Source organism: Ruditapes philippinarum, unplaced genomic scaffold, assembly GCF_026571515.1.
Source record: "Ruditapes philippinarum isolate M1 unplaced genomic scaffold, ASM2657151v2 ctg200_1_1_1_1, whole genome shotgun sequence".
NCBI classification, from domain to species: domain Eukaryota; kingdom Metazoa; phylum Mollusca; class Bivalvia; order Venerida; family Veneridae; genus Ruditapes; species Ruditapes philippinarum.
Window position 1 is genome coordinate 47,670 of NW_026859094.1, and position 14,643 is coordinate 62,312.

The 14,643-nt window shown below is 33.6% G+C and overlaps 1 protein-coding gene across 4 annotated transcripts in view; it reads right to left on the reverse strand.

Annotated features, from left to right (window-relative positions):
- LOC132755183 (SUN domain-containing ossification factor-like) overlaps positions 1 to 14,643 on the reverse strand; it is a 50,706-nt gene that overhangs the window by 19,442 nt on the left and 16,621 nt on the right. For 2 of the 4 annotated variants that reach the window (XM_060745991.1, XM_060745992.1), the window contains 3 exons: positions 10,789 to 10,860; positions 5,401 to 5,510; positions 3,374 to 3,544 (listed from right to left, as the gene is read on the reverse strand). In XM_060745991.1, the coding sequence (XP_060601974.1) occupies positions 3,374 to 3,544; positions 5,401 to 5,510; positions 10,789 to 10,860 (353 nt within the window). Of the gene's footprint in view, positions 1 to 3,373; positions 3,545 to 5,400; positions 5,511 to 10,788; positions 10,861 to 13,048; positions 13,331 to 14,643 lie in introns of those variants that run through there. The other 2 variants (XM_060745990.1, XM_060745989.1) reach the window with 2 other exon arrangements.

Consider the following 14,643-nt stretch of genomic DNA (forward strand, 5'->3'; position numbering starts at 1 on the left):
ATTGTGCAGACGACAGTTTTCAGTATGGCCAGGTAAAGGAAAGGTAAGTAATTCCTGCTAACTAGTAGTGTAAGAGTTAATTCCCTGATTTCCTTATTACAGCCATTTTAGTAATAGCTGGCATAGGGCTAAGTTTAAAGCCAGTTCTGCATCAGCTTCTTTGCTATTTTACTAGTTTATTTACCATCAGTATATCATTAAAAGGTATTCTGATCTGTGCCTTTTGTCAAATATCTATACTACCAGCACATGTACTTCAATCTTATGACCCAAGAAAATATGAAATGTCCGAAAATCAAGGCACCCATTAAACTTGTTTCCTGGTGCTATCAGCATATGAACTTCAGCAATCCAATCTTAAAACTGATTGTCTCAAAATCAAAGCAGGACAAGCCAAGTATACAAAGTCAGTAAGATAAATATGTTATGAAAGTGATAACACCAATTGTCAGTGTGACAAAAGACTAGGATGGTCTTTGCAGGCATATGGTAACCATGCTCATAGTTTCTAAACAAAGGTCATACATTTATGATATGATAGGAGAGTACAGGTCAATCAATGATGTATTATAGTCATATAAGGACAAGTTATAATTATGTGTTAATTATCAAAAATATATAAAATCAGTTAGAAAAAAAACCTTTTCTTCGCTTTTTAACCTCTTTTTATGCCTCTTTACTTGACAGTAACAGTCAATGAATTTAAGATTTTGAATTTACTGGCCTGAATTTACTCTTCTATATATTTAACTAAATGTTCTTAAAATTTACTAATTATTTACTTAATTTTCACTGGCCATGGGCCACCGGGCCAGTGCTAAATTCGATGACTGCACTAATATTTTATACAGTTTTATCTCAATATAGAAGTATTTGTGTGTACTTTCAAAGTTAGAAAGATTTGTATATCTGAAAATCTTATGCATTGTATTAGGATACCAAATACATGTAGAAACAAAATGTTTGTTCTTAGTTTAATCACACAGGCAGCATTAAAACAAAGCAAGTGCTCTTAAATATTATAAAATTGCAATAATTCACCCGTTCTCCACAAGTTATAAACACCTTCTCCACATGGATAACATGAAACATTGATGTATAATAAAACATCATTGACATAACATTTCCAGCAACATTTTTGGCAAGAGTGGTAGGAATTTGAAGTTGGTAAAAGTCACTCTCCACCCAACAAGCAAAGAAGGTAAACTTGGATTGAAAGGAATACTTTGAGTTAACATACCATTAACAATAAAAAAAATCATAACAAAAAATATTTTCTGTTAAGTCTTAAACACTTAAAACAAACAATCACTCTTAATTCTGTTAATTGATGGTCACATTGTTTTTTAGCTTATTAAAAAGGAACAAATAACAGATCCAAATTGGTCAGTGAGATGATCATGACCCCCACCAACTCCTGGTGACCCATCCCCTGGGAATTGACTGATTATACATAAAATATAATATTACATCAAAGTTAGTTATTAACTCACATTATTTAAAGTAAAAAATCATGCAAAAAGTTGACTCATGAATCCCCCCCCCCCACAAACCCATGGAAAAGAATTGCCTCGTGTTGAATTTTGGGACCCTTCTGGTAAAATATCCAGGATCTGTGCCCCTGAATAATAACATAAAAGTTAATTGGAAGTGGTCCATATCCTCAAAAAGCATAATGTATGAAATTGAAATAAATTTCCAGCTTCAATTCTAACAGTCATTAAGAAATTATTATCAAAAATAAAGTCAGGTAAAAATGTCACACACTATTAAAATCACAAGTACCTTGGTAATATTCTGTGGGCAAAATAGGGTTAACCACATTTGTATAAAATTAATAAAGTTATAGATAAATATACATAAACACATCAATCATTAAACCAAAACCAATGATAAAATTTATAATTTTAATGATTTGTAAATGTTAAGTAAACACTGTGCCAAAATTTTTCATATTTTTTACATAAAAGCTCTTAAAACATGATGACAACATGAGAAATTGGGTCAAGGTGATTTTTTTAAAGGTCATATCCAAAGTATGTTTTGAAGTTAGGTTATATTTTAGTCATTAATGCACCTATTAGATTAGAGCTTGACAAAACTGAGGTTACCCATTCGGATGAGGTGGAGGTGACATGTTGTTAGGGTTATGTATACCTTGAGTTATTTTTAGCAACAGTATCAGTTGCCGTTGAAAAAGACACACTTCCTATCCACATTACAGCATGGTCCCTGAATACATGTACATGTTATATGTGTAAAATTGACATTTATGGCTGAATTGGCTAAACTTCCTTGAATACATGTTATACACTGTATGTGTAAAATTGACATTTATCACTGAAATTGGCTAAACTTCAATAAAATGACTGTTATTTTGACATTTATGGCTGAAATTGGCTAAACTTCCTTGAATACATGTTATATGTGTAAAATTGACATTTATCGCTCAATTTGCTAAACTTCCTTGAATACATGTTATATGTGTAAAATTGAAAATTATGGCTCAATTGGCTAAACTTCCTTGAATAAATGTTATATGTGTAAAATTGAAATTTATGGCTCAATTGGCTAAACTTCCTTGAATACATGTTATATGTGCAAAATTGAAATTTATGGCTCAATTGGCTAAACTTTCCTGAATACATGTACATGTTATATGTGTAAAATTGACATCTATGGCTCAAATATCTAAAAATCCTCAGTTATGTCCAAAAAAATTAATGCACAAATCTCATATCTAAGAAATATATAAATGTACATTATATAAACATCATATACATGTATGTTTTTCAAGGAGTTTTAAGTTGACCTTAAGGACATGTGAAGATTACAGAGACACAGAATGCACAGTGTTGTCAAATAAGTAAACAATAGCACCCAAATTAGATCCGCTGACCTTTACATATTCAAGGGTGAAAGTTAGATGATCAAAAAATTCCTTCAATGTACCAATTTTTTATGGTTTGAGGTAGTTTTAAAATTATAGCTTTTTGTACTCATAAAAATCAATAGGCCTTAGGAAAGCGAGCAGGATAGCTTCGCAACATAAATCAACTCAACATAACTTGTGAGATTTTAACCTATTTATGTGAAGTACAAGTGATTCAGAATCTCAAGACCTAACCAACAGACGTCTTAATGTACAGGTACATAATTGTAGCATAAATTAAAAATGTGTATATTAAATAGTACATCACACCTGAATCTGTGTAGTGAAAATGTAAAAGAAAAATAGCTTAAAACTGCTAAACCGCCTGTCAAAAATCTTTGAAACTAATAATATACAAATAACCAAAAAAGATTACAATGTTGAAAGGTTCATATTCTAATATCTAAACATTTTAATTCAATGCATTATATATCTCTTTACCTCTTTCCATTTTCTGTATCAGTCTCAACTTCTGAATGAGCATCCTGTAACACCACTTCTGATTGGACGACAGAGGCTGACTGTGTCGCAGATTCTGTCAAATGCTGTTCTGTTTGACTGGTCCCTTGAATATCAGTAAAACTTGGTTCTACATGTGTTGATGAAAATGTTCTGAAAACAGGACAAATGTAATTGATTATCACATAATCTGGTGGAACTGTGACCAGTATAGAGCCACTGGCTAACCTGTATATTAAGGTTGTCATACTGTAATGTTTTCCCGCGCAAAAAAATCTTACATCGCTCAATATCATAATTAATCGGTCATTTCCAGAACGTTATTATTCACGATCTTCGGTATTTAATAATTTTCTATCGTTCATAACCAGACTTTAGTACATAACAATCAAGTATTAGTGATTGTAAAAATCTAATGCCCAAGATTTTGGAAAAAAAATACCTTTCCGGAAATAACTAAAGTGCTACCATACTGGTCGATGTTAGATTTATAGTGGCGGGAAAGCATTAAAGTAAGACTACCTTAATAAAGTTTGACCAGCCTCTATTCTGTTGGAAGCTTAATCTTTAATTTTCATACTGAAATCCCTTAAACTATTAATAGACTGTTCATACTTCAAAGCAAGCCAAATCCATTAAGCATTTCACAAACTAAGCAGGTCAGGGTTATATAAGGGTTATAAAAGCATACTGAAAAGGCCATATCAAAACTTTACATTGCATTTGTTAGAGGAAGATCTCCAGCTACTTCTACAGTCTACTATTAGTATTACAGGCACAAAGGGGCACCAAAGTTGAGCCAGCTAGCTATATAGCTTCCTCATATGATCGAAGCAAGAATCCCTGGCTGCAGGGACTGATACTGAAGTAATTTTGAATCTGCAACTAAATTCACCACTCAAGCAGGAAGGTCCCTTTTATTGCAACAACTCCTGCTGTAGCTAGATATTACCATAATGTATAATGTGACAAAATAAGCCAAGAAAACTTGAAAAAGGCAAAGTCATTGCTTGATCAGCAAATGTAAAATGACGTCACTCATTAACTTTACATTGAGGTGATATTATCAGAATGTTTTCTATCAAATTTGTCGCTAATGTATGTTATGTAAGGAAATATGTCAAGGCTATATTACCTTGAAAACAACAAAACCTTTTGTTAAAAATATATTTTTGGCATTTCCCATGTTAAATCTTCAATCCCATGTTAACAGTGACATAACAGTAATTTTGTTGTTTGTAATACCTGTCATAGTGTAGTGTATATTACTTTTACATGTAAAAACAACTAAATTTATACAAACCTAATGATGGATTCCTTACCTTAAAACATCTCATATTTCAATTACAAGGTCAGATGGTGAAAGTGATAAACCTTTATTTCCCTGAAGACTGCCTTATAAAACTTTAATTACTATACAACTTTATTGATTGATTGATTTGTTAATTGACTTTTTAGTTGTTTATGGTCAAAGAATGTATTGTTCATAGTAAATGAACATTTAACATTCTTTACTTCTCTAGAAATGTACAATGTTGGTAAAAAAACAGCCCAAAAAAAACACACACACTCAATACAGAGTACTAGACAACCATTTGTAATGACTGCTAGAATTGTTGGTTGTAACAGAATGAAATGAAAGAGAGCAATACATATTTTGCTACATTGTTTATAAACTGCATTCTTTTGTTTTTAGTGGAAGGACTGTATCTAGTAAGACATACACTAATCTTGATCATGAAGCAGGCCAAATAGTGTTAATATAAGCTTCAAGCTTCCATCACAATAAAGCTAAAGTATGTTTAAACTAGAACAATGCCAGGCATAAAGCTCAGCTTTAGCAATTCAAGACATAAGCTCAATTTCAGCAATTCTTAAAGAAGAGCAATCTTAGATGTAAGCTCAACTTAAGCATTCAGTTTTTATGACATACTAGATAAATGTCTTGGAAAAAAATGACAAATTATCAAATATTCTGTAAATAGGTATTTCAATTACCCTTAACCTACCCCTCTATAATGCTGCTTGTCTCTGATTGGTCTGCTGGTAGACTAGTTCCTAGACTTGATGATGGAGTGAATGTTTCTGTTGCTTGAACATTAGACACAGTCTCTTTTCCCTAAAATCAATAATAAACTAGAACTGCCAATATCATGGCGTGAATACCCCCGCATACCACTTTGTCAGAATCAACAGTGGCCATTTAGAGCTCAAGAACAACCTCCCTGCCAAATCTGAGGTCACTAAGCCAGTGCATTGCTAAGTTATGTATTCTACATGTTTCAAATGTGAAAATGTCAAAATCAATACATTGCGGACAGGACATTCTTTAGCAAATGAGAAAAAAAGCTTTTTTTGTCAAGGTCCCTGTGACCTTGACCTTTGACCCAGTGACCTCAAAATCAATAGGGGTCACCTTATAGTCATGATCAACATCCATACCAAATATGAATACTGTGGGTCAAAGGAATCTTAAGTTAATGGGTAGACAAACTTTTTGAAGTCAAAGTCCCTATGACCTTGACCTTTGATCCAGTGACCTCAAAATCAAAAGGGGTCATCTACTAATCATGATCAACATCCATGCCAAATATGAAGACTGTGGGTCAAAGGAATCTTAAGTTATTTGGCAGACAAGCTTTTTGAAGTCAAGGCCCCTGTGACCTTGACCTTTGACCTGGTGACCTCAAAATCAATAGGGGTAATCTACTAATCATGACTAACCTCCATGCCAAATATGAAGACTAAGGGTCAAAGGAATCTTAAGTTATTGGGCGGACAAGCTTTTTGAAGTCAAGGCCCCTGTGACCTTGACCTTTGACCTAGTGACCTCAAAATGAATAGGGGTCATCTACTAATCATGACTAACCTCCATGCCAAATATGAAGACTAAGGGTCAAAGGAATCTTAAGTTATTGGGCGGACAAGCTTTTTGAAGTCAAGGCCCCTGTGACCTTGACCTTTGACCTAGTGACCTCAAAATCAATAGGGGTCATCTACTAATCATGACTAACCTCCATGCCAAATATGAAGACTAAGGGTCAAAGGAATCTTAAGTTATTGGGCGGACAAGCTTTTTGAAGTCAAGGCCCCTGTGACCTTGACCTTTGACCCAGTGACCTCAAAATCAATAGGGGTCATCTACTAATCATGACTAACCTCCATGCCAAATATGAAGACTAAGGGTCAAAGGAATCTTAAGTTATTGGGTGGACAAGCTTTTTGAAGTCAAGGCCCCTGTGACCTTGACCTTTGACCTAGTGACCTCAAAATCAATAGGGGTCATCTACTAATCATGACTAACCTCCATGCCAAATATGAAGACTAAGGGTCAAAGGAATCTTAAGTTATTGGGCGGACAAGCTTTTTGAAGTCAAGGCCCCTGTGACCTTGACCTTTGACCTAGTGACCTCAAAATCAATAGGGGTCATCTACTAATCATGACTAACCTCCATGCCAAATATGAAGACTAAGGGTCAAAGGAATCTTAAGTTATTGGGCGGACAAGAAAAAACCGACGGACGGACGGACGGACGGACAGCCGGACGGACGGACAATCTGATTCCAGTATACCCCCCTTACAACTTTGTTGTGCGGGGGTATAAAGATAAGTTTGAATATGAAACACATATAATTTGTAAAGAAATTTAACATCCTTGCAAAAGACGGATAATGAAGTTTTGTTTCTTTTGTGCATTCAATCTGCAGAAGCTTAAAGGAAGCATTTAATCATTAATAATTAAGTCTGAGAGCTTCTGCATATGTTAATGCATGAAAAAGGTGCATTTGCATTAATTTTGCATAAAAGTAAATAATAGTCTGATTCAGTAATTTCTGGATTTTGCACTTTGTTTTTGGTATATAAACAAGAGGATGCTTTTGTAAAAAAGCGCATGTCTCCCCCACTGCTGAAAATAACTGTGAATGGAAACAGGAATGGAAATGGAGATAAGATAATGTAAATACCCGGTAGTCACTTCAATGAAGGCTGTCTATGGATGGTTTCTATTGTTAAGGTTGTATGAGAAGATGCTTCCTAAACTGTTTGTTTTTAACCAGGTATTCAATTTTGAAAATCCTGGTTATTCAATCAGCGTATGGCAGGCGGGCGTCAAACGAAATTGCTCAATAAGACCAATCATCCTATGAAGTTTGAGGGTTGTAGGTCTAAAGGAACTCTAGTTATCATCCGGAAAGGAGAAATTAACCAACGGTCGCTGTGACCTTGAACTTTGACCTACTGACCATTAAAACAATAGGGATCATTTGATTAATAAGACCAATCATCCTATGAAGTTTGAGGTCTGTAGGTCTAAAGGAACTCTAGTTATCATCCGGAAACGAGAAATTGACCAACGGTCAGTGTGACCTTGACCTTTGACCTACTGACCCCAAAAACAATAGGGATCATCAGCTCTATAAGACCAATCATCCTATGAAGTTTGAGGGCTGTAGGTCAAAAGGAACTCTAGTTATCATCCGGAAACGAGAAATTGACCAACGGTCACTGTGACCTTGACCTTTGAACTACTGACCCCAAAAACAATAGGGATCATCTGCTCAATAAGACCATTCATCCTATGAAGTTTGAGAGCTGTAGGTCAAAAGGAACTCTAGTTATCGTCCGGAAACAAAGAATGGACGGACGGACTGACGGACGGACGGACTGGGCAAAAACAATATGTCTCCCCCCAGTTTGAGGGTTGTAGGTCAAAAGGAACTCTAGTTATCATCCGGAAATGAGAAATTGACCAACGGTCACTGTGACCTTGACCTTTGACCTACTGACCCCAAAAACAATAGGGATCATCTGCTCTATAAGACCAATCATCCTATGAAGTTTGAGGGCTGTAGGTCAAAAGGAACTCTAGTTATCATCCGGAAACGAGAAATTGACCAACGGTCACTGTGTGACCTTGACCTTTGAACTACTACTGACCCCAAAAACAATAGGGATCATCTGCTCAATAAGACCAATCATCCTATGAAGTTTGAGGTCTGTAGGTCTAAAAGGAACTCTAGTTATCATCCGGAAACGAGAAATTGACCAACGGTCAGTGTGACCTTGACCTTTGACCTACTGACCCCAAAAACAATAGGGATCATCAGCTCTATAAGACCAATCATCCTATGAAGTTTGAGGGCTGTAGGTCAAAAGGAACTCTAGTTATCATCCGGAAACGAGAAATTGACCAACGGTCACTGTGACCTTGACCTTTGAACTACTGACCCCAAAAACAATAGGGATCATCTGCTCAATAAGACCATTCATCCTATGAAGTTTGAGAGCTGTAGGTCAAAAGGAACTCTAGTTATCGTCCGGAAACGAAGAATGGACGGACGGACTGACGGACGGACGGACTGACGGACGGACAGGGCAAAAACAATATGTCTCCCCCCGAGGTGGGGGAGACATAATAAACTAGTTTCATGATGTTTTTAAGGAGACTGTGATGTTGTCAGACAGTTATTTTTTGATGTTGAAATAACCAGGTCTGTTATTGCAGTGACATGCAGTCAGCTATTATTACATGGCACCCTGAGTCACACATATTAAAACAATGGCGTGTGCTCCTGCAATTTTATCCATTAATGCATGTTTTCTTCTCTGTTAACTTACATGAGAATAGCAGATTCTCTGCAAGAATTTGTGATATGATTTTTTCATCCACCTGTCATGAAAAGCTATGTTACAAATTGTATTATATTATTGTTATTCATGGCATGCTATACACAATTATTGTGTATCTGTGGCAAGGTATTAAGTTTTCTCCAGACCTGTGTATCTTAATTAAAAACTGTTGAAAGAATATCATCTCCATCTTTCAGGGTTTTCATTATTAACAGATGGTGATCCATATCATTGGTTGAAATGCTGTTAAAATTGTTGTTTTTTTCTCAGTCTGTAGATTAAAATATCTACCTTGACCCTTGGCCAAATTGGTTGTTTTCATTGGCATATCTGTTGCTCAAGATAAAAATGAAAATACTGTTTTCGATCACAGTGCTGATTACTAGGCATTATGTGAAACACTTTCGGCCACCGATTTTGTTCAAACCTTGAATTTAGCACTTTTATAACATTGTCAATTTTCAGCCAATTGCATAGATTTGTGTTTTAAAGCAAATGCGACCAGTGGAGATCCTGGTCCGACTGTATGAATAATTTTAATTTTTGAATATACAGGCTGATCTGGATCTGCACTGGTCGCATACGCATTAAAACACATATCTATGGGGTAAAGGGTGACAAACATTTCCTTCTGCAATTTTGGATGTCTTTACCATGACCAAAATCCAATTCACGCTGCCTAAAATCCAATTATCTAAGGTAATGTAACTGCAAAGTTCAGACTTTTTTCCTCATGTAACAGCAGGATAAGTTAATTGTGCAAGTTAACCTTTCTGTCAATATGTTTCAGTTTTCCACAAAAGTAAATTGATATAAAACCCTTCTATAGTTAGAATAAGGATTAAAGGGCATCACACCAAGTTAAAGCAGCATACCTCCAGATTTATGCTTATTTTCATGAAAATTTTGTAAATGTTATAAAAAGTAAAAGCATTGTAATGTGAACAAAAAAAACAAAACATTTTTGCCCATTCTATAGAAGGAAAATTTCATTTGTTTCTGAGGCATAATGTGCCTTTAATGGCTGCAGGAGTCTCACTTCTTAATAAAAATGTTTAAACTTTTGAAATAGCTACAAAATAATTTTGGCTTAAAATTTTCATGTTTCCTTTAAACAATATTGTATAAATATCTCCCTCGATTTAGGACACAATACCATAAGGGTTGGATCATGTTTTTTCATTCTGCTTCCATACATAAAACCTGATCATCTTATCTCTTTTTAATCTTTTACATCAATTAAAACCCCTGCAGTGATCTACATTATTATCTATTTCAAAATTTCAGCTAATTAATGCAAAAGTGAAAGGAGCATTTAAATCCTAAGTGCTTATTGGGATTGGTTATTTTGGTTTGATATATAACCACAAAATCTGCAGAAATATTATAATCTCCTACTGAATTTAAAGCTACATGCCTTCAGGTGAGTCAAAATATTTCTTGAAGAAAAATGTACTAAGATTTTAAGTAAAGTAAAAGTATTAAAGGTTAAAGTGATGATTTATATCTTGTGTGCAATTAAAGACTGATTTTTGCAGTATTTATCACCATATTTCTACTGCGTCACTAATGCAGTAGGGGCTATTTTTGCATATTTTGTCCTCTTTTTGGTAATTTATGTGAATGTAAAGTGCTGATTGCAATGTGTCAATTACTTTCTTTGTTCACTTTACAATATTTTACTTTGAAATGCATTTTCAAAATTTTCATGAAAATTTGGATGAATGTGAAAGCATGCTGCTTTAACATTTAGTGCCTTTTTTACCTGTAGGGACGACTGGGTCTGTTCAATCTTGGTATGTTCAGGTATATCTGAAGGAATGTCAACATTGGTCACCTGAAATAAATAGAATAATAATTCTATGAAGGAATGTCAATATTGGTCACCTGAAATAAATGGAATAATTATTCTATAACACAGGCAAAACATAATCTTTTACTATTTCAGCTTTGTTTATTTTTGTGTCACTATTTTATGTATGTCCATCATTTAAGTATGTGTGTTAGTACACTTCGTTAATGGTTTAAGTGTGTGTGTTTAAGTCCATGGTTTGATATTCTGTTAGTCTTAGTTAATGGTTTAAGTGTGTGTTTAAGTCCATGGTTTGATATTCTGTTAGTCCAAGGTTTAAGTATGTGACTATAGTTTGTGTTAATTAATGGCTTAAGTAACTATCAAAACATTTTTTCTCTACAACTTCAGTTTTAAGTATGTGGCTAAACATAATCATGTATATAGTTTATTTGTTAGTTAATGGTTTGAGAATGTGTATAGTCTGATTTTATTGACCTGTCAATTATGCATACATTATAGAACTCATTTAAATATCCGATCCCACTTCGGTTTCGTCCGTGTAGTTTACGAGAATTAATGTGGAGTATATTAGTCATGTATTGAAAGTCACGCCAGCTTAATGTAAAGGTTTTCGTTAATTCACAATAGTACAGTCGGTTAAGAGAATGCCTGATAATTCAGAGGTCTGTGGTTCGATCCTTGCTGTTGCCATTGTTTTAGTACTCTTTCTTTATTTTTGCCGTATATTTTAATGGAACAGTTTGTAGTGTGTTTTACAGCATTGAAAAGACATTTATTGATTTAAATCCGTTTTAATTTTAAACATGAATTCTTAAAACATGTTATTTAAAAAGAATATAGATATAACAAAATTAAGTAAAACATAATAAAACAAAACGAACAACATAAAATAATCATATATAGCTCCAATATTGTTGAAAGTATTAATAAGAAAATAAAAACATAGACCTACGCGGTCTCGAACTTAAAACACGTGTGGCACATAGAGTATAAACTCGTGCTTTACCCTATTGCGCTATAACGCTGAGTACACTTTGTTGAGAGATACAAATTAAATTAAATTCCATCGTACAGCGTACATCTCACGGAACTTACCGAAAATCTACCGAAGATTAATATACTGTGTGCATCGACCGTGTAATCAGTATGTAATTGACAGGTTAATAAAACCAAACAATACAGTTGTTCAATATTTTAAGTATGTGTTTATGTTATCAGAGTTTTTGTGTGAATCTATAATCTACATGCGTCTGGAGTTTTTTTGTTTGTCTAATAATAGTTTAGTTTTTGTGTCACATAATATTTCCTAAATGAATAGTAGAAATTAATTCTGTTAATGACAAAATTAGCATAAATTGGAATAAATTAAAAGATTTCTAAGAAGTGCAAAAAACATTATCATCACCTGCTAACATGCATTGGCGATATATCAGCAGCATTTTGTACATCATGTTAACAAATATAACTTTAGTCTAGCTGCAAAACTATTCTAAGTGCTCATTTATCACTCAGCAAATAACATAATTTTGCACTGATCCTAAACAATATTAATCATGATATAAAACCACGAAATCATAGTTTTTTTATTGCTCATTTAAAATAATAATCATAATATTAAAGTATTTAGCTGAAATTAGCTTTTTATAAGAATGATAAAACTCACTAAATCTTTGATTTCTTTGGAACACTTACAGACCAAAAAGATTCTCCTTAAAACAGATGTTAAAGATTTTTTTGTGTTGTTGTTTTTGCTGAATTTCTTAAATTGACTTGTCCATTTTCAATTTTTTTGTAACATATGATGCTTAATAATTATCAATATTTTGGTCAAATCAAGAGGAATATTAAAAGTTGGAAAGCCAACTGGAAAATTTAAAAAGTTTGTCAGCCAAAAGTATTGAGCCAGGTCAGACTGCAAAGATGTGCAGGCTGGCCTGTGTTTATACTATCAAAAACTTATAACATTAATTTTGGTCTCCCCTGTGGTCACATGGGCAGAAATTCCTGTTGCCAGCTATAGCTTACGATTGAGGATCAAAAGCTTCAACGATGACTGAACATCAGGGTTTTTTTTTCAATTTATCCTGTTCAATTATATCATATAACAGATGTATCGGTCACAATATGAGAAAAATCATCTTCGCTTCATAATATCTCGTAAGGAAAACAAACAAAAAAGTCAAATAAATTTTTGTCCAGAAAATATTACCTGAAAATCCACAATGAGAAATATACACCATATTACAACAAACACAAGTCTCATATTCCATCGGCAACCAGTATTAATATGACGATGCTGACATTTAGCCGATGGTATCTCCGTTATATTGTCTCCACGTACCAAAGACGCACACATTACAGTTTTACAGTTATATCGATGAAAATGTCAAACATAGAAATATCTCCAAGGAATTTCCTAGCTCTTAAGTCAATATGATGATTTTATTTATTTTTCCTCACGTTCATGTCATTTTGTAAATTTCATTCACATATCTATGCATCGTATTGCCTTGTGACACCGTGTACACACTTTAAATTGAACTCTCTTTTTTTCTCTCCTTTAAATATCCAGTTAGTGTCGAGTCATCGTAATTTTCCTTCTCGCAGATATCTCAGTAAAATACTTGCAGTATTGATTAAATATTCCTATATCACACAAACACTCATATAAAATATCCAGAACTAGACGATATAGTAACATTAGTAAAATAGAACTTAAGTATTACGTCAAAAATGAATTTACGAGAAATTTTTTTCTTCTTCAAAATTCACCCTATTGAATTTGTGAAATGGACTTGTCCAGCTTTGAAAATGGATCAACCCATTATTAGATGTAGGTAATTTTCAGGATTTATATGTCAATCAAAATACCAAATTGTGTGGCCAAGAAAAAGTTCAATACATGTACTCAGTGTTCAAATTACGTGTTCTTTATTAATCCACTGTGAAACAGAAGTTCCCTTAAACAGTGTAGATCTGTTCTTACCTGGCAAATCTAACTTTCTATTTATTTAAAACTTTTCATATTTTTAAACAAATTTACCAATATTGTAAAATCATGATTCATATTCATAGAAAGAAAATTGCAGTGTCTAAATTTGTCTTTAAAGACAAGAAAAATTCTGAGCCTATTTTAACAACAGCAAAAACATCTTCACAATTAATCCAATGTCTAAATAAAGCACTTCAAAAATATACGAGTAAAAAAAATGACGATTCAGCAAATTTGTTGTTGCCTTTTTTACATACTTTTGTTTCTTAGCTCAAGCAATCAGTTTGCATTTTGCTTTTTTCTATAAGGAAATCATTATTTACGAGGATAGTTTTATACGTCGTTATGCACAGCTGTTGAAAATTTTGATTTAACATTAAAATCAATGACTAAAAATGACATTAATTCAAAGCAAGCTAGATATACATAAAATAAAAATCATTTGTTTCTCAAATCATTACGATCTTATGACGACAGCACGAATTTTACTGCAAGTCAGTGAAGCTTGAATAGTTTGTCATGACCTTTGCTATATGTCAAAGTCGCATAAACCCAACAAAACTGGAAATGTGTGATGAAATTCAAATATGCCCCCACTTCATAATATATATGTATAATATACATAAATACTTATATTCACAAACCTATGACAGGGTAATATAACTCTTGTTATTGAACAGACAGTGTCACTGTGACCTTGGCCTCAAAATCAATAAGGGTCACCAACGGACCATAGAAAATATCCTTGCTTTGACATTATTCCTTCTAAAATTATTCATCAGACAAGGATTTTACAGTGTCACTGTGACCTT